This window comes from Meleagris gallopavo, chromosome 19 (assembly GCF_905368555.1).
Source record: "Meleagris gallopavo chromosome 19, MGAL_WU_HG_1.1, whole genome shotgun sequence".
NCBI classification, from domain to species: Eukaryota; Metazoa; Chordata; class Aves; order Galliformes; family Phasianidae; genus Meleagris; species Meleagris gallopavo.
In genome coordinates this window covers 1,651,331-1,670,083 of record NC_139422.1, presented here as the reverse complement: position 1 = coordinate 1,670,083, position 18,753 = coordinate 1,651,331, and the positions used below count along the sequence as shown (strand labels likewise).

Genomic DNA, 18,753 nt, shown 5'->3' with positions numbered 1-18,753 from the left:
AGTGTTAGGAGAGCAGTGATGTTAAATGCCAAAATCAAACATTTGGCATCACATTTTAATTCCCTTTATTCCAGCCAGAGCCATGAGGCAGATCGGTGCGTTTCTCCCTTTGTCCCTCAGAATGTGGCTGCCTTGGTACAGGTGCTGACCATCCACAGGTGTCTCGGTGATGTTCCATGGTTCACATCTAACCCATCCCACCAGCACTGCCCAGCACCCAGTGTGAGGACGTGAGTAATAACACGACCTCGGAACATTGAGACCCAGGAATAGAAGGCTCTGCCTGTAGGGACACGTCTTCTTCCTATTGGCAATCATAATTATCCATTAGCTTATTATCATTTGAGTGAGATTACACAAGGATTTATTTATAACTCTCAGGTTAGCTTGTCCAAGCAGGTCACCGAATACTTCTCAGATGAGAACTAAGATGAATCAGCATTGAAAGAAGCAGATTTTCTGCCCACCAGGTGCAAGGAGATGAAAAAGCAATTTCTGTTGAACTGCATCCAGAGTTGAACTTCATCCGTCCTCTCTAGGCCAGAGACAACAATGCATTTCACAATGAGCCTCCAAATCCAAAAAATGAGTATTGGATGCATTGGGAGCAGCGTTCGGATGTGGAGGCGATGGATATTTGGCATGAGCATGGAACACAAAAGGGCTCAGTGTTGGTCCTGGTACTAACAGAACTGGTGTGGAGCAGCTTTTGGAGATGGAGCCCAGGGCACTGGTGGAGCTGAGGACGCTGGGTTACGTCAGGCCAAGGCACTCTGCAATGCTCAGTATCACATTTTGACTACGAAACATCCAAAAACTGCAGTGCTGTTTGAGCACAGCGATTTGCAGGGAGGGGCAGAAACTCTCCTTACATCATCTGAAATAGTTGGGACGGACCCAGGGTCTGAGGCACGCGCCCTTCTTTGTATTGGAAAGATAAGCAACAATCTGGAAGCCAAGGACCAGCTCATTCTCAAAACAAAAGCTCAGAACACTTTCCAAGCCCCCAGAGGCAGCCAGAGGGGAGGAAGGGCCCGGGTAGGGTGAAGAAAGCCCATGACTCAGAAACCTTCATCCCACATGTTGGAAATGCATGAAGTCATCTCAGGAAGAATGAAGTGCTTCGCTCTGATGCATCAGAAACAACCCACGATGGTAAAGCCAAGTTGGGCTGGGTAAGGGGGTTATGTGAGGTACACACTGTGTCTTTTTGGTTGCAGCCTCAGAAAATCTGCTGGAAATTGAGAGCTGTGTTGGGAAAATGTGGAACGTAGCACCAACACTCCCTGCTCCTTGGGTACCTGCATGTGGCTCTTGCTGTCGATTTCGACAAGGAACTTAAGAGGAAAACCATTAATCTACAGGAGTATCTCGCTCCAGGATTTCAATTTTTTCTCTCTTTGCTTAGAGGAATGGGTGACACACCACGAGGGTTCGACCTAAGTGAGCGTTTGGGTACCATGGCACATTATGGGAGCCATAGTAGGGCACAGGCAGAGGTGAAATCTTAGGTCAGAGTGCTAAGGAAATCCCAGCCATGACTTACTCAGACTTTCTCTGGATGTGTAACAATAGGAGCTGAATTCCAGCCTGAGGGATATCACAGGAAGCTCAATGTCAGTAAGCTCAGAATAGCATCCACTGAGAACCCAGCACTGTGTGCACCCAGCTGCTGCCAGCAGCTCATCACTGCAATCCCAGCAGGAGGAGGAGCAGCAGTCCCTTCTGGGAGCCTTTGCTGCTTTCCCATTTCCCTAGCCTGGCTAATCACAGATGCAGGTGCCTGAAACTTTGGGCCTAAACCCAGCTATTTTAGCATCCCACACATACTCATTGCAGAAGAGTAGTGTTAAACTGGAGTGATCTCAATGAAGAGCAAGCACTGCAAGTGAGACCAGCTGCTGCTGGGTAGGACAGAGCTACAGCTGAGCCATCAGTAGGCACCAAGGGGAGGCAGAAGCCAAGCAAACAGCAGCTTGTGAGCCCATGGACTCCAAGCACTTCTAACCCATCCTCCTCCATCCCTCAGCCCGGTGCAGCTTCTCTGCTGCAGCACTTTTCCTGCAGTGTAACCTCACCCGCGCTCTTCGGAGCTGACCCCACACCCTGCACAAGGAGAATATGCAGAGCTCAGCCCTGCTCCCTGCCTCTCTTTTGCATATTTGAAAGCTCTTATCTCGTTTCACCTAACACTCCTCACACCTGCAGGTGTGTTGGCTCACACGGTGCAGCCCAGGCTCTGTCCTGACAGGGTGCCCTGATGAGGCCCTGCATTCCTTCTCCCTTGCTGTACACCACTCAGTGTACAGACCTGGGCCTTCCCACCCTTCCCAAGGCCATGCTCGCACTCCTCATCTTCCAGCATTCTGCTGTGCCATCTCAAAAGCTGTTGCATTTTCCTCTGCACCTTGGATGAATTGCTTCAGTCACAGCTATTGCAAGCTGGCCTCGCTCTCTTCTCCCCTGCTCAAATTAAATGTTGCTTCCCTGGTTGCACTGATGTGTTCAGTGAAGATTACAGGGGAAAATGCATTGAAGCACTGAATTTGCTGGAGTTCCTCATTAGCTTCCCTCCCCCCCCTTGCAGGACACATTGTTAGGCTATGTGGGGATGGGCCGAGTGCTGCACCTCCAGAAGCAGTACCTCAATTTACACCCATCTGCACGCACTGCTCCAGTGCTCCAGGCTGATGTTATGGATCTGCTGCAGTTCCTGGCAGAACCATCACAGCCAGAGGCACCGGGCAGTGAGGATGAGGTCCCTGGGTTGTGCACAATGCAGGAGGAGCAGCACTGGTGGCACTGGTGGCACTGGTGGCCCAGCACGGCCGGCACGATGCTGCAGTGCCTAACAGAGCAGTGTTGGTTTGGCACTGAATCACCTCTGTTTCATCATCCCGCAGCAAAAGGAATACAAACAGGGAGGATTCAGCCTCATGAGCCAGCACCTGCCTGCGGAGGCGGCTCTGGGCAGGCTGTGGTGGACGGAACCAGCTCGGGTTAGCTCCTTTTTAGGAACCCTCCATTACAAACTCCTTTTCCTGGAGGCAGCTGAGCCCACGCAGAACATGTACGTGCACCCGCTTCCTTGGGCTGGAGCCAGGCTGTGTTACTGGAGAAATGCAGGGGAAAGCCCAACCTTCTCCCAGTGCCCGGAGCGCAGGGAGGAGGAGGGGGACATCGGTGGGACGGGTGTCCCTGGGAACCCCAGCCACACACCCGGAATGCTCTGAGCCTGAGCTCAGGGCAGTTCATTATCGATCACAGTAAAAGCAAATCCTCCCAACTTGCTCGCAGGGGCAGCTGGAGGTTCGGCTGGTGTCCAGCTCTCAGCCTCTTCCCAGGGACAAAGGATCCTCCTGCATCCCGAAAGCAGCCAGGAGTTATTCCTGCTATTGATCTGACAGCTGGGCACTGCCCAGCCCCGAAGGCTGACTGCAGAACAGTGGAGACCTGAGGTCACTTTGTGATGGGGCACAGGCCAGGAGGACAGGGAAGGCTCTGCAGCCGCATGCTGGGGTGCACAACGAGCGATGCCCACAGCCCATAGTCTGCATTGCTCCCATCCTTGGGCATCCTGGAGCCGAGCTGCTTCGGAAGAGAAGGGAGTGTGTGTATCTGAAGCCAGCCATGCCTGCCCTCAGGGTGTTCCTCTGGGGCAGTGGCTGTCCATGCTGCCCCAGCTGACAGCAAGGGGGGTATCAGGGGCAGCATGGACAGCCACTGAGCTGGGGTGATGCCTAACCCTCCCATCACACCTTTAAGCTTTCAGCAAAGCTGCAGCCCTTGCTCCCAGTCCAAACCACAGCTGCATCGACCCTGAAGAGAAATCTAGGTGGAAAACCACATTTCGGTCACATATGGGAAAAATACTTTCAAATTAATTTATTCAAGGTAATTTGGATTTATTCCTGACAATAGCTCCAGAAGCAGAAGTTTGTGATGGAAGTCTTTGGAGACCAACAATTAGAAAGAGGCAAATCAAACAACCAGTGCAAACATCCACAGGATTACGTACGTGATAATTCACAGCAAATTGTAAAAGGGAACCTGGGCACAAAACCAAAACCTGGAGAAGCAATGCCATGAACACCTGCTCTACCCGCCTGCTCAAAACTAAAACATGCTGTTCCCAAGGTACTTCCAGGCAATGTGCTCCCCACTGGGTCTCAATGGCAAAGAACATCTACAGGGCCCTGCAGCACTGGGAGAAGCCCAGCATTCCTGTGCCCACACAGCCCAAATGGTCTTTTCCAGTGTGTGCTGCCCAACAGACACCAGTTGCTATTTCGGGCTTTCTAGATAACGAGCGTGGCGAGGTGCACCCAGCAGCAAAACGCAGAAGAGCTCCCAGTGATGGAGATGTGGCTCCGTGTGCTGCTGAGACAGAGAACCCCAATGGGTTATGGTTTCTTCCCTCACTTGGTACTGCACAGCGTCTGTCCTCATTCTAACGAGCGCATGAGTAACAAACAAAGTGTCTCTAATTGCTGTGAGGCTGTGGGCTCCTCGCTGGCCATGCTGCACTCTGCAAACATGGGAACACCCAGAGGAGAGGAGTGGTTGTGCTGCAGAGGAGCCTGGGCTGCCATCCCCTGCCTCAACCAGCAGCCCCAGGGCAGCCCCTGAGCCACTCTGCCCTCACACACTCCTCGTGAGACTGTAAATCCCGAGAACAGGTCGTATCTCCGCAGAGAACCCCTACAGCAGGTTGACTTTGGCCACAACCTGCTTGCAGCCCAGCCTGGAGAACTGCTTGTCGCCCGTAGTGTAGTAGCTGAGCTGGCCGGCCAATCTCTCGACGTGGCTCTGCTCGGGGTACAGCCCTTCCCTCCTCATCTCCTCCAGGAAGCAGTCTACGACGTGACTCCTCTCCAGGAGAACGAAGGGGACGACGTCTGCTGCCTTCCACAGCGGGTGGGCATGGCTCAGCACGGGCTGGATGACGCTCAGCAGCTCCTCAGCTCCGCTCCGTTGCTGCAGGAGCTCAGCGGATGCGTTCTGGATGATAAACTTGGTGATTTCACCACCCCCTATGTTGCTTATCAAAATGTAGATGGCATTGAGGAACTCATTGGTTTGGTTGGGTTCAAAGAATCGGCTGAGAGTGTCCAGCAGGACCGGAGACATGAGCTCAACCTCATCCAGAATGAACAGCGGTATCTTCTCCTCGATTTCAGCTCTCGTAACCATGTCAGAAATCTTCTTAGACAAGTCTGTTTCACAAGTCAGAGGATCCACGCCGCTCGGGCAGTGGTGCATGACAAAGTATTGAAGCACAAAGTCATTGTCCATGACGGAGCGAAAATGCTTGGCCAGCAGCCAGCCAACGTGACTCTTCCCCACTCCTGTGGGGCCATTTAACGAGAGGACCAGCGGCTTGTTGTGGATGTGGGTAGCGAGATAGTCCTTCAGCAGCTGCATAATACTTTCCACAGCAAGCTTCTGCCCAAATACTTCCCGGTGCATTGTTTTCTCTAAGCCGTCGAGGTCATATTTTTGGAGGTTGTCATCCAGGTTCTCTATGGCGTTGAGGATCTGGAAGAAGATAATGACGATGAGCAACAGGAGGCAGCGTTTGGCGTTGCTCTTCTCCTCCGTTGGGAGGTATCTCTTTGTTTTGTCAGGGTACAGAACTATCCGAGATTTCCTTCGTTTCTTTTTCCGCCTGGGTTTGCTCATCGCCCACTCTTCCAGAGATGTGTCAAAGGTGAAGTACTGGGATGTCTTGAAGCTGGACTGGTTAAAGAAGGACTTGGAGGAGCCGTACAGACCAGATCTGTTCAGGGAAAACTGCCTCTGGAGCAGCCGCGCATGGACGGGCTCGGATGACTTTTCCTGGGGAAGCTCGAAGTGCAGACGGCTTTTCTTCTGCACTCGGTAGCGCTGCTTGAGGCGGACGATTGCCCTCAAGGGTGAAGAAATAAAAGAGATTTTCTTGGAAGCAGCAGGGATCTCAGTATCAGGCACTTCTTCCCCTTCGCTCTCAGAGCAAGACGCCTCTCCCTTCGCATCGGCCTCCTTGCAGAGCAGCTCTCCTTCCCCATCGCTGTCAGAGCAGCACATCTCTCCTTCCACGTGGCCATCAGCATAAGGGCCCTCTCCTTTTGCACTGCTTTCTGCCGCATCCCCCATGGCAGCGGGAAGTTCTCCATCCACCTCGGCACAGGACACCTCTTCTTTTGCACCGCCCTCAGCACAGGATGCCTCTCCTCCCACATCCCCCACGGCAGCGGGTGCTTCCCCATCCACCTTTGTATCGAGCAGCTCTCCGTCCATCTCGCTCAGTTCTTACAGCCCACTCACATCCTCTTCTTTCTAAAGCAAAAAGGACAATGCAAAATCAAACTCTGTAAGAGCAGGAAGTGACTGACAGCAGCCAAACGAGGCTGATTGGAACGATCACACACAGCCACGGGGTGTCGAAACACGGACTTCTGCGCGCAGCATCAGCCGTGCACCAAGGGGTGGGGAAGGCAGCCCCAGAGAAAGGGCATTGTTGGACGGGGCGGGCAGCAGGATGTGGGCAGGTGGATCCCGCCCTGACCCCGTGCTGTTTCCTTAGCACCTGCCAAACACGAGCAGCACACAACAACACACCCCTCCATAAGGAAACAGTCACCCTACACCGCAGAAATGGGGCGTGGAAAGCTCTGCCGGCCGCACCGTGGGGTTCTTTCCTTCCCGGGCAGCGCTACGGGATCGCAGCGGCTGGGCCACCTCCCGCTCCGTCCTTCCTCACCCGGAGCCACGAACAGCAGCGCGGTCACCTCCCGAAGGCAGCTGTGGGAAACGCGTGGACAGAGCTCACGCGGCGAGCAGGGAGCGACGCGGCGATGGGAGCGCGGAGCGGAGCAGCGAGCGACGTCCTGCCGGGCCGACCTCCGGCCGCGAGGTCCCGGCTCCGTCCCCGCCCGCCGGCGCTGCCCGCAGTCCGTGTCACGGTGGGAGGGCACTTCCCCAGCGCTGACGCACGGGAACGGCGGCTGCGGTGACATCGGGGGGCAGGAAGCGGGGCCGAGCAGGGCGAACAAGCCGCTCCCAGCGGCCGCCCGGCACGCAGCCCCGGCCCCGAGCGGCGCTGACCGCTGCCGGCCCGCCCCTGCGCGTCGTCGGCTCTCACGTCTGGGCGGCCGTGCTCGAACCCGGCGCCCGGCGAGCTCCATTAGCCCCGGGCGTTAATTGCTCACCTTGCGCGGCGCCCGGCCGTGCCCCGCGCCGAACCAGCCGGGCGAGATTCCTGCACGCAGCGCGGCCCCAGGGCTGGCGGCCACGCCGGGTCCCCACGCTGTCCCCGCGTCACCCCGGCGGCGCTCTCCAGTCCCGTTCTCTCTCACTTCTCTCACCCAGGCGCTGCCCGAAGCCCACGGCACTGCCATCCCAAAGAAGCTGGGAGCAACTCTATGGCACTGCCATCTCAAAAGCTGGGGATCAAACCCACCACGCTGCCATCTCACAGTGGCTGGGAGCAGCCCCACAGCACTGCCATCCCAAAAACGGAGGAGCAGCCCCATAGCACAGCCAGCATTACACTCCCTGGGCTGTGGTCCCCAGGCTGTGGGATATCACAGACCTTCGTGTGGGGGGGACAGTGCATCCTCCCCCAAGGCTGCCCCACACCAGAGCATTGAGGAATGTGGGAATAGGAAGGGGATGCTGTCAGTGTTCACAGGAATGGGTTTAGGGAGCAGAGTGGTAATGCAGGAAGCAATGGCACATCCCGGCTGCTCCCCAGTAGATGCTGCAGGGACACCACCTGCTGCCCTGCTGCACGGGGAGGTGACCCCAGGCCCTGCTCTGATAGCTGACACCCCAACAGTGCATCCACCCCCTGGCAGGGGATGACAACAACCTCTGAATGAGGGGGAGTGCAGGGACCAAAGCTCTCCTCCAGCACCCCAGGACACCGAGAGCCACGGTTGCGCCAGGCACGGGCACAGCAGGACAGCAGAGCGGGAGAAGTGGTGCTGGGAAGGGGAACCACTGGGAAACCCCAAAGATTCCCCTGGGCTGGGAACAGCCACCTGCATCTGAGTGCATTTGGGGGAAGTGCAGAGCTAAAGGGGGAGAACAGGCAGAAGGGATGGGAGCAGATTTACAGCTCCAAGGAGAAGCAGGTCACCTGGATCCCTGTGCCACCCCAATCCTGTGCCCCCTGCACCTCTGTGCCATTTACATCCCCACGCCACTAGCACCACTACGTCACCCTCACTGCTGTGCCATCCCCACCCCGTGCAGCTGAGCACACCCCAGAACCTCACCACATCCCATGGTGCTCAGCTGCTCCCCACCTCCCCGAGCCCCGCATGAAGGCAACAGTGACACAAAGCCCCAAATGCAACCATTTCCCACCCGGCCCCATCTGCTTACTGACCGTGGGCTGGGTGTGGGGTCCCTCTGTGTGTCCACTGGGTGCTGCCACCCCAACCCAGCACTGCTCTGCCCTCACAGCTGCACAGAGCCGGGAGGAAATGGCGCAGAGGAGTGGCCCTGCACCACTTCCTCGTCCCACTCCGTCCTCGCCCCGAGCACGGCTGCCCCGTGAGAGGGCACTGATGGGGCTGAGGGAACGTGTCGGCCTTGGGATGCTGAGTTTGGGTGATGATGTGGGGTGTGATGGGTGCCAGGCTAGAAGCAGTGGGGTCACAGAGGGCCTTGGGGATTATTGGGGTGGTCTGGGGGAAAAGAAGGCGAATCTGGGAGAAAGCAGCACGTGGGGAGGTGCAGGTTTGTGCCTGGTGCAGCTCTGTGCTGACAGCCCTGAGCCAAACCTACCAAAAGTGACACCCCCCAGCAGCAGTGCTGAGGGGGCAGGGGCTGTACCCACAGCTCGGTGCCCCCCCCGCACCCATGTGTGCCCACTCCACTGAGCTCTGCTCGGCGTTGTGCAATGCTCTCATTTCTGGTGAACCCCAGGGGGAAAGCACAGGGTGGGAAGTGAAACCCTTCTCCTGCTGGAGCAGCAGCCCAGGAGCAAAAGTAGCTGGGAAAAACAAAACATCCCAACTATTTCCCTTCCCTGCATGGATTGTGGCTGTAAGGATCAGCCCAGCCATTCCCTGCAGTGCGGGGACATCAGCATCACATCGTGGTTCCCTCCAGAGGAGCCGTGAATGCATTTTGTGGGCTGCGGCCCTCATGGACACAAAACAAGGCATTTTAGGGGATAAACTGGGGGTTTTGCAATGGGAGAGCTCCTCCCCAGCAGCACTTGGCATGGATGCATTCCATAAAAATAACGCAGGAGCAATGATCCCCAGCCCTTGATAGACACAGCTACGGGGAGAGCAAGAAGCTGCCACATCCAGCTGAAGGCAGTGCAGTGTGAGGTGTGCAGCGGGATGGGGCTCTGTGCAACGGGGCTGCGTGTGCAACGGGGAGCACTGCAGCTGTGGGGAGCATGCAGGTGCAAGAAGGTGGGTGTGTATGGATGGGGGGAAAGCTGTGCAATGGGGGGGCATGCACGTGCACTGGGGGAGTGCAATGGTGGGGGGTACATGCATGCAGGAAAGGCTGTGGGGTGGGGGAGCATGCGTGTGCTTTGGGGCAGAGCAATGATGGGGGGCACACACATATTGGGGGGAAGACCACATGCATGCAGGGGATCCTGCCAGTAGGCAGTGCCCTGGGCCACCCTCCCCCCCCCCATCTCGAAGCCCCCCACTCACCTCGGGCAGCCTGGAGCCCTGCAGCCCCCGCCGGGGCCCCCAGGGAGGACGCAGTCAGGAGCAGCAGCTGCACAGCCCTTCCTGCAGGGCCAGGAATGCAAATCCTGCCCAACGCCGCCGCCTCTCCCGTGGCTCAGCCCCACTGGGCCCTCCCGGGAAGAAAAGGGGTGAGAAAACCCAGGGGAAGCTTTGGGACACCCATCCCTTGTGGTCACTGGGACCAGGGGGTACCCAGAGTGTTGGTAGCCAATATGGGCTGGGGGCACCCACACATCCCCGCTGCTGCTTTTGCTTTTACATCAAATTTAGCTCTTTTCTCTGCATCGTGGCATCGGTGAGCTGGGTGCATGCAAATCCCGTGGTGGCAACCAGGACACAGAGCAAGGCTGGAGGTACCCAGGGGGGTCACAAGCAGGGAGGTGCCATGCTTCCCTCCCCTGAGAACGGAAGAACAGGAAAAAAATAAACTAAACTAAAAAAAAAAAAAAAAAAAACAACAACAAAAAACCACCAACAATGAAAGAATGCATAACCCTTCCCAGGCTGGCAGGTGGGAGATTTCCAAACCCAAAAGCAGATTGCAGCCCATAGCAGGAACACCGGTGGGCAGGAGGGTTCGTGGCACCACTCAGCCCCATCTCACCATTAGCAAAACTTTCCAACCTCCGTCAGCAGACGTGGCCACACGTGTCCCCAGTAACCCAAACAGTTTACATGCAGGCCGGGAGCATCCCTTGTAGGGAAGAGGCATCCTGCTGGGTTTCTGGAGGGCTCTCTATAAACAGTTTATAAATAGAGCAGTGTACCTGGAGTGCTGGGATCTGCTGGGACGAGGGGGGTTCCTCCGGCTGCAGTGCTCCCATTGCACAGTGCAGGATGAGCCAGAAGCACCGACTGTTATTTGTACTTCTGGCTTGTTTCATTTCTTTTCTATTTTTTTCAGCTTCCGCAGTTCAGCCTGAAAAATTCCTTCCCCAGCTTGTTTCAATTAGCTTTGAGCCTTTTATGTTTCATCCGACTTGAAATGTTCATTAAACCCAAGTTGCTGCTACTGTAATGCTTTGAAAGTTGGGCAGTGACAGCCACCCCATGGCTCCGGGATGGGGACACTGTGGGGACCCATGGCTCTGGGATGGGGACAGAGCAGCCTCAGGCAGCATTGTTCTGACCCAGCAAACCCACAGCACATACTGGGTGACTGGGGAAGGTAAGCACAGTTTCTGCAGGGGAGAAAGTGAAGTGTCCCCATATCCCAAAGCAGTGAGGAAAACCCCACAGGAGCTGCTCCAGCAGCACAGAGCAGGAGGCAGAGCAGAGCTGGGGGTTCCACAGGCTTTTGTCTCTGAGTCCTCATCCTGTGGGTCCTGGGTGCAGCTTGCAGGGATGTCCCAAGCCACGGCACAGCAACAGTGGGGTCAATGCTGTGTACTCCACCCTGCTCCCTATCCAGCCCAAATGATGAGTCCATCGCATGTCCTACAAGGATCTGGTGGGATCCACATTGCTCCTGGTGTGTTCAGTTTGGATTTCCTCCCCTGCTTGCTGCTGTTTGGGACTTGCCACCGTTTATCTGTGCCTCAGCAACGTCCCGCACATTTGCCCTAAAACCCAAATTTTCCACCCTGCTCAGGGCTTCTGCAGCACTGAGTGCAACCCCAAGCACAGCCATGTGCACCATACAGTCACACTGACCCAAAGTGCCCTCCCCACGTCACCCCTGGGGCCACCAACCCACTCCTTCACCCACCCCAGGTCCCCAACACCACCGCCTGCAGTGCTCCAGGGATCCCCGAGGGGGATTTGCCCTGACAGGAAGGGCAGCACAGAGGCTCCCCAGGCGTCGCTTCCAATTGCCAAATGTTATTCAACCCCAAACTTGTTCCAACAGCCTGACAGGAGGACACATGGCATTTGTTCCCCTCTGGGATGGAGGGAAATCCCCAATGAAGGCTGACCATGGGGGTCTGTGAGTTTGATTCATTCCCTACAGCACCAGGAACGTCTGAACAGTAAAACACAGCAGCTCCTAGCACTGCAAGGCCACCAGCCTGGAGGAAGGCCCACAGGGAAACAACAACACGTGCTCCCACCCATGGAGGAAGAGCTGCAAACATGCGTGAGAGAGATAAGGCCACAGCAGCACTAAGGACCCCACAGTGCTGGGCTTAGGATCTCTTACACACTGACAGGCTGTAACCCTGGAACACACCAAGGACGCACAGTTGCCACAGCAGTGGGTTTTAAAGGGAAAGGAGTATTCATGGTGTGGTAAAGCAGCACTGCCAGTGCCTGGACGGTCCTCACATGCCCCCAGGACTAACCTGCTCACCTTGGCAGACTGCTGTATCTCATCCTCTACAGCATTCCTCATCCCACAGTAAAATTATTCCACCTGTCTTTAAAGTCCTGAGCAAGGATTAGGGGACCCTGGGGTTTCTCTGGAACCACAGGAGACAGCACAGACACCACGTTTGTTTGGACAGAAGGAGACACAACCCACAGCCCCTCCAAACCTCCCATGGCTGCAGCGGTGCCCGGCCGACTGCAGAGCTTCAGCATGGGGAAGTGCTGTAGAAAGCACTACTGAAAGGAGAGAAAAGTGCTGGCACCAACCCAGAGACCACTGCTGGGTTTTATTGACCACTGACGGGGATCAGACACTCGTTTATGAGAGGAAGGTAACGTGGGCAGCAGCTCCAGCCCAGCTGTTCTGAGGGCTGCACAGCCCACACTGCTGCTGAGCTGGTGTCTCCTGTTGGGAGGGGGCACAGCACCCACCCCCAGCACAGAACCCACCCAGCAGGATGCAAAGAGCTGGGCGGCACGGAGGCACTCACAGTCTAGTTGCAGTTCTTGGGCAGGCGATAGACACCTCCGGAGTAAATGAGCTGCTGGTCCCGTACCTTCTTCTGCAGGAAGCCCTGCAGCTCCTGTATGTCGATCTCTGTGACCACAGGGCCCGTCATCACAAACATCTTCAGCATGCTGTGGATCCTCTCCAAGGACAGGCTCTCCAGGTTGGTCAGCATCGCCTGGATGTAGGTCCAGAACAGCTGCAGGGACACACAGTAAACCACCATCAGTACCATGCAGCAAAGGGCTGCTGAGAGCCTGGGCTTTAAGTGGGAAATATCCAAGGAGAGGATGAGGTATCCTCACGCAGCCAGAATGCAGGATGTGTTACTCAGTGGGTAAATGCAGGCAGGGCACCTCCATGGTGCACAATGGCACAACACACATCACAGTGTGACACACAGGTACAAAAAGCAATGGGAGTGTCCAGGGCCACCCCATACCGACAGCAAAGCTCAGCCTGGCTGTGCTGGATACGCCTTTCTGGCACCGTAAGCTGAAAAACACTGAGTGAATCCAACTTATGTCTGTTTTCAAATATGAAATCAGTGCCCAAGGAGCTGCATGGATACATTTCTGGAGCAAAGGCAGCCGTCTAATATCCATATTACCCATACTCTGGGTGGCCAGCAGGGACAGGGAGGCAATTGTCCTTCTTTACTCTGCTCTTGTGAGACCCCATCTGCAGCACTGTGTCCAGGTCTGGAGCCCCCAGTACAAGAAAGGCAGAGAGCTGTTAGAGAGGGACCAGAGGAGCCACAGAGATGAGCAGGGGACTGGAGCACCTCCCCTACAAAGACATGCTGAGGGACCTGGGCTTGTTCAGCCTGGAGAAGAGAAGGCTGTGGGGTGACCTCATTGCAGCCTTCAGTACCTAAAGGGAGCCTACAGGCAGGAGGGGAATCAACTCTTTGAAAGGGGAGATAACAGCAGGACAAGGGGAAATGGTGTTAAATTGAAGGAGGGAAGATTTAGGTGGGATGTCAGGGGGAAGTTCTATAGAGAGAGTGGTGAGGTGCTGGAACAGCTGCCCAGAGAGGCTGTGGATCCCCGTCCATCCCTGGAGGTGTTCAAGGCCAGGTTGGATGGGGCCCTGGGCAGCCTGGGCTGCTGTGAAATGTGGAGGTTGGTGGCCCTGCATGTGGCAGGGGGTTGGAGCTTCGTGATCCTTGAGGTCCCTTCCAACCCTGGCCATTCTGTGATTCTGTGATATTGCCTATAGTTACGTGGACAATTGATTCACTTCAAATCCCCTCAAGCCAGAAGGACAAAAAGCGAATCCAAAGGGCAAATCAAATCCATCCCCAAAAGCCAAAAGCATTGGATGTCTGCACCGTCCCACCCGCCCTGCAGGCGCCCAGACACACCTGCAGCTCTTCCTCTTTCTGGTCAGCCTGCGAGGCCATGGCAGAATCCCCCTCCTCGTCGCTGTCTATCAGGACAACCTTCTCCCCCTGGTCCTTCTGCTCCTCCTCGATGACAGTGAAGGTGCCCGGCGGTTCCTCACGCAGCACTCCCTGCTGCAGCCACAGCGTCATCTTACGCTTCAGAGACGTCACGGGCACCTTGAGCACCTCGCTCAGCTCCGCCAGCGTCCACGTACCTGCAAAGAGCACGGCTGTCAGGGGGGCTGCAGGACACCGCGCCCACCCCTCGTGCCGGGGCTTAACAAGAAGGAAGGCAGGCAGCCCAGGGGTGAGCAGCCACGCGCAGGGCCTTCCTGCAGGCACCGGGTGCTGAGCTGTGCTTTTCTGAGTGCTGTCTCCTTGCAGAGCTGTGGGAGATCCAAGCACCAGGCAGGTCCTGCCCCCACCCTGACGGAGCTCTCGGGCCCTATGGCAACGTGGCCTTTCCACCCACCTCCGTGTGCTGCATCACATCACTCACTTTTGGTCTGGAAGTGCAGGATGATGGCAGCATGCACAGGGGAGACGGACAGAGAGAGCGTGCGGTCAGCCAGCTCCACATCCAGGCTCACCAGCCCCAGGTGGTACTTCCAATTCAGGGTCCTCATGGCCTGGAAGAGGGAAGCAGCAGATCTTCCAGCCTCTCTGTCGCTATGGCTAGCTGAATTCTATTCACCTCCAACAGAGACAAAGGCTGCTCCCACTTCATGAATCTCTGTCCCACCATTATCGGTTCCCCGCTCTCTCAAAAGGAAAACCCTTGAGATGAGTTGTTGCCCAACCCTTGCCCAATACCAGCGTCCCTCTCCTGCCTGAAAACCTCTCCTCAAGAGAACAAACGGAAGAGTAACAGAGTACTGAAGTAAAGAGGCCCAACATGGACAGGATGTGCACCGCCACGGGCTGCACAGGGAGTGGTGCAGTCACCATCCCTGGAGATGCTCCAGAACCACAGAGATGTGGCCACTGGGGACGTGGTCAGTGGGCATGGTGGGATGGGCTGATGGTTGGACATGGTGATCTTCATGATCTTTTCCACTGTAATGATCTTATTATTCGTTCTTCTGGCTGTAGCTAAGCTGGGGTAGCTTCTAATCCACTTTCAAAGCTGGAGGACTTTACTATTCCACTTTCACACCGTGGGTGCAGCAGCAGCTACGCTGTAAGGGATATTACAGGGACTCTGGAAAGACCATGCAAACTCACGCTACGTAGCAGAGCTAGCAACACAAAACTCTTATGGAGGGTTAAGGAATCCTCACCTTCAATTTCTCGTACTTCTTGGAATAGGCTTCCATGGCTTCCTTGACCTGCTCTGGAAGCTCCAGCTTCTCCTCCTTCAGTGGTGGCCAGAACTCACTGGACAGGATAACGGCCACAAGGCTGAACGGTGGCCTCTCCTCCTCCGGGAGCTTTTCTTCCTCATCACGAATGTTGGCATTAATGCGCCGTGAGTCAGCCATGTCCTGGAGAAAGCAGAGGACAATAAGAGCCCTTCAACATCCACAACAGTGTAGGCAAGAAGAGCAAGGGAGGCACCGGCACTGCAGCATCCACCCCCAGCCAACAACCCAACCCACCACACTTGAACAGCCATCCCTAATGCAATTCTGTCTGTCACAAGTCAGCCCCCTCAAAAATGGGATTCTCGTAACCCCATTTCACTAAAGGGCTCTTTGTGGTCACTCTTCTTCACCAACGAACAAAAGCACCCAGAACTTGAATTTAAAAGAGCCAAAACCAAACAACAACAATAAAAGCCAATTACTTTTAACATGACTTCACAATAGTGCATCTGAGCTTCGCCAAACCGCAGCTTGAGCAGCTCCACGTTGCGGATTTCCCTGGTGAGAGAAACAGAGGATCACACGTGGGTTCCAAGAGACAAAGTTGGGTTGCAGCTGAGGTTTCCCGATGGTTCACCCCTTTTTTGTACTTTGACACCTTCTGCTGAGCCTCAGCAGCCTATGCAGGATGTTGGAAAACAGGGGATGGAGCTCAGGGCATCTGTGCTTCCACTTCCCTGTGTGCTGCCCTCTTAGTGCAAGCCAAAGGCGAGACTGAGCAGCAGCCAGCTAGTGAGCCCTGAACTTCTAGATGCCACCCACAGCTGCAGAGGAGATGGCTGCAGAAATGGCATTTTGTAGGCCCAAGGCTGGAGCAGACCCCTGCAAGGTGATTTCAGCTGGGGAGCTGCAGCAGGGCAGCTGGGTCTCACCTCTCAGCACTGTAGTTGAACTGATGCAGCAGTCGGTCGGCCAGGAGCGTGCGGTACTCATTGATAAACAGGTCCTTGCTGCCATAGATGCTCACCAGCAGGCTGATGATGTCTGAGGATCGGCGCTTGGAACTTGATTTCCCTATTGAAATGCAGCAGAGAGCAATGTGAGATGAGCAAAGCCCCAGCCCAGGCTGGCACAACCAAACGAGTGACTCAAGACTACAGCCAGCCGTGGGGAGACAGCGGGCTGCCTTGATGCCTGCTCTTAATTAACCTGGATCTGCATCAACTGGGTCAGGGACCCAGTCCCCTGGTTCTGAAATGTCATCATCACTCTCCTGGCCGTTCTCCAGCGTCACTGGGTCAGCTTTTGAGAGCTCATTTGCCAGATCTCCGGAGCCCTCAGCATCCCCTGTGAGACCGGCCACAATCTGCCGCACGGTGTCCTCCCGTGTCCTGCCAAAAGTTGAGAGATACAGAGCAATGAAGGGAAGGGGAAGGGGATGCACAGGGCTGCCCTGAGAGCCTCTTACCTCAGATACTTCCTGATGGGCTCACAGGCAACCTCCAGGATAACCATGGAGGGGTCCAGCTCCCGCAGGGCCTTGATGGCCGAGATATACAAAGTGATGATGTCAGATGTGTTGACACCTATGAGAGGAGCAGGGGAGCAGTCCAGAGTCCCAGAGCACGGATTTGGATACAAGAAAGGTTCTGTTAGATCTATGGAGCTGGAGGTGAAGGGCTTGCAGCCCTATTGGCTCATCCAACGTGGAGGGAACAGATCTTTATGGCTGAGAAACCAGCTCCAACCACAAATCCAGGCTAAGAGACTACTGTAAGCCAACTTAGCTTCCCAACCCATTCAGACCAAAGCTAAACTTGGGAAGCAGAAGGGGCTGGGATGTAACCAGCTGCCACTGCCCCTGCATTCTCCCACACAGAGAGCACACAGAATTCACAGCCCGGCTGCCTCTCACTCAGCAAACCCTCACAACCAGGCTCCTAATTGTGTTGTGATGACATGCACAGGGATGTAAAACCCACCGGGATGCAGAAGCCGTATTTCCAGAGCGCTTTTCAGGGAGCTGAGCAGCTGCTGCCTCAGGTTTGTCCTTTCCAGGCAGAACTTGAGGTCCTCCACAGCAGGCTTTGATTCTGGGAAATCTACAGACCAAGCAGCAATCAGGAGCAGTGCCACGATCCATGGGGAGACAGCGTGGCACCAGGAGGTGAGCACATGGCGAGCACAGATCTACCATTCAATCCAACCCAGCAGTGAATGGACAGAGAATGAGTGGGTGACACCGACCTCGAATAATGTTGAACAGCTCTTCAATCAGCATGCTGGCGTAGATGCGGTAGAAGAACCTCTGGACGTGGCACCGCCAGCGCTTCAGGGTGCTGCTGGCTTCTGCAGAGGGGTGAGCCAAGGGGCCATCCTGCAGAAACACTCTGCTGAGCCAGCCGAGCACCTTCTCGATCCACTGCAACAGCAGAGAGAGAGCACAAAGATGGAGGACACCTCTGCACAGCAGAATGTTCCATCCTGCAGAATTATACTGTTTTTTTGATCTACGCTTGCAGAACTGTTCTCTTTGAGGGAATAGGAGCAAAGTGCTCAGCTCAGCACCCTCACCCAGAACTTCAGTGGTTCCTGAAATCAGCAAAGAACAAGCAAGCCATCCCCAAGCACTCCCTACCTACCAACCAAACGCAGGCACTGAGACAAGACCCCGAGTACCAGCCCTTTCATAGTAATATCCTACAACCTGATCAAAGAGCATCAGAGGCTGATTTTATACACTGGAGATTTCACTTTCTACTTTGTCACATTTGTCATAATTCAAATGCACCCAACTACTACATCCAGATACTCAGAACAAATGGGTTTATTTTCTCCCTAAGATGGCAAATGCGTAACACTACTTGAGATAGTACTTGAGTATTAATAGTTATTAGGTGCTATTATTTTTTGATAACCAGGTTGGGCAGCCTGAAAAATGCTGAGTTTGGGTGTGGGGTGACAATGTTATGACCAACGACTGGAGGAGTGCATGAATTCTGCCCACAGAACTACAAGGCAGAAGAACCTGCTGCAGCACGGAGCACCCAAGCATCAGTCCTGGGCAATCCTGGGAAAGCTGAAAAGCATTCTCCTAAAGAGCAAAAAGAAAGGGCAAATCATCAACGCAAAGCACCTCGACGGTGAGGAGCACCTTCATCCAACCACGCTCCCTAGGAATTTGTCTCTGAGTGCCCTTTGTAGCAGAGCCAGAGAAGAAAGCGTTGCGCAGCAACTGTAGGGAAGTAAACACCAAATCACTGCCAGCGTTTGCAGACAACAAAAGCACCCAGCGTGGCACACAGTGAGGAAACCAGGACAACAGCACGGAGCTGCCTGGTTCGCATGGCAACCTGACCTCACACATTGTTCGTCAGTGCAGACCAACGTAAGGCCATGCATCAAGGAACAAAGAGCACAGAGCGAGCATGCAGAGCACAGCCTGTGTCCCAGAGCAGCCAGAACCTTGAGAAGAGCTTTAAGGTCATACAGAGCAAAGACCTCCACACAAACTCAGTGCAAGGCAGCAGCAAGAGAACT

At 55.2% G+C, this 18,753-nt stretch overlaps 2 protein-coding genes across 6 annotated transcripts in view; both read right to left on the bottom strand.

The window, feature by feature from the left end:
* Nucleotides 1–3,870: 3,870 nt before the first annotated feature.
* TOR4A (torsin family 4 member A) lies at nucleotides 3,871–6,279 on the bottom strand. The gene has a single exon (XM_010720763.3). The coding sequence runs from the start codon at nucleotides 6,277–6,279 to the stop codon at nucleotides 4,702–4,704; it is 1,578 nt and encodes a 525-aa protein (XP_010719065.2). The 3' UTR covers nucleotides 3,871–4,701.
* The window catches only part of ANAPC2 (anaphase promoting complex subunit 2), a 16,398-nt gene continuing 3,816 nt past the window's right edge, over nucleotides 6,172–18,753 (bottom strand). The window contains exons 4-15 of one of the 5 annotated variants that reach the window (XM_085239539.1): nucleotides 17,461–17,635; nucleotides 17,196–17,315; nucleotides 16,682–16,799; nucleotides 16,423–16,604; nucleotides 16,146–16,287; nucleotides 15,696–15,771; nucleotides 15,190–15,393; nucleotides 14,409–14,538; nucleotides 13,889–14,124; nucleotides 12,572–12,721; nucleotides 6,743–6,783; nucleotides 6,172–6,318 (exon numbers count right to left, since the gene is read on the bottom strand). In XM_085239539.1, coding sequence (XP_085095665.1) covers nucleotides 6,303–6,318; nucleotides 6,743–6,783; nucleotides 12,572–12,721; nucleotides 13,889–14,124; nucleotides 14,409–14,538; nucleotides 15,190–15,393; nucleotides 15,696–15,771; nucleotides 16,146–16,287; nucleotides 16,423–16,604; nucleotides 16,682–16,799; nucleotides 17,196–17,315; nucleotides 17,461–17,635 — 1,590 coding nt within the window. In that variant the 3' untranslated portion in view covers nucleotides 6,172–6,302. Of the gene's footprint in view, nucleotides 6,319–6,410; nucleotides 6,569–6,666; nucleotides 6,784–12,268; nucleotides 12,722–13,888; nucleotides 14,125–14,408; nucleotides 14,539–15,189; nucleotides 15,394–15,695; nucleotides 15,772–16,145; nucleotides 16,288–16,422; nucleotides 16,605–16,681; nucleotides 16,800–17,195; nucleotides 17,316–17,460; nucleotides 17,636–18,753 lie in introns of those variants that run through there. The other 4 variants (XR_014887313.1, XM_085239540.1, XM_085239541.1 and 1 more) reach the window with 4 other exon arrangements.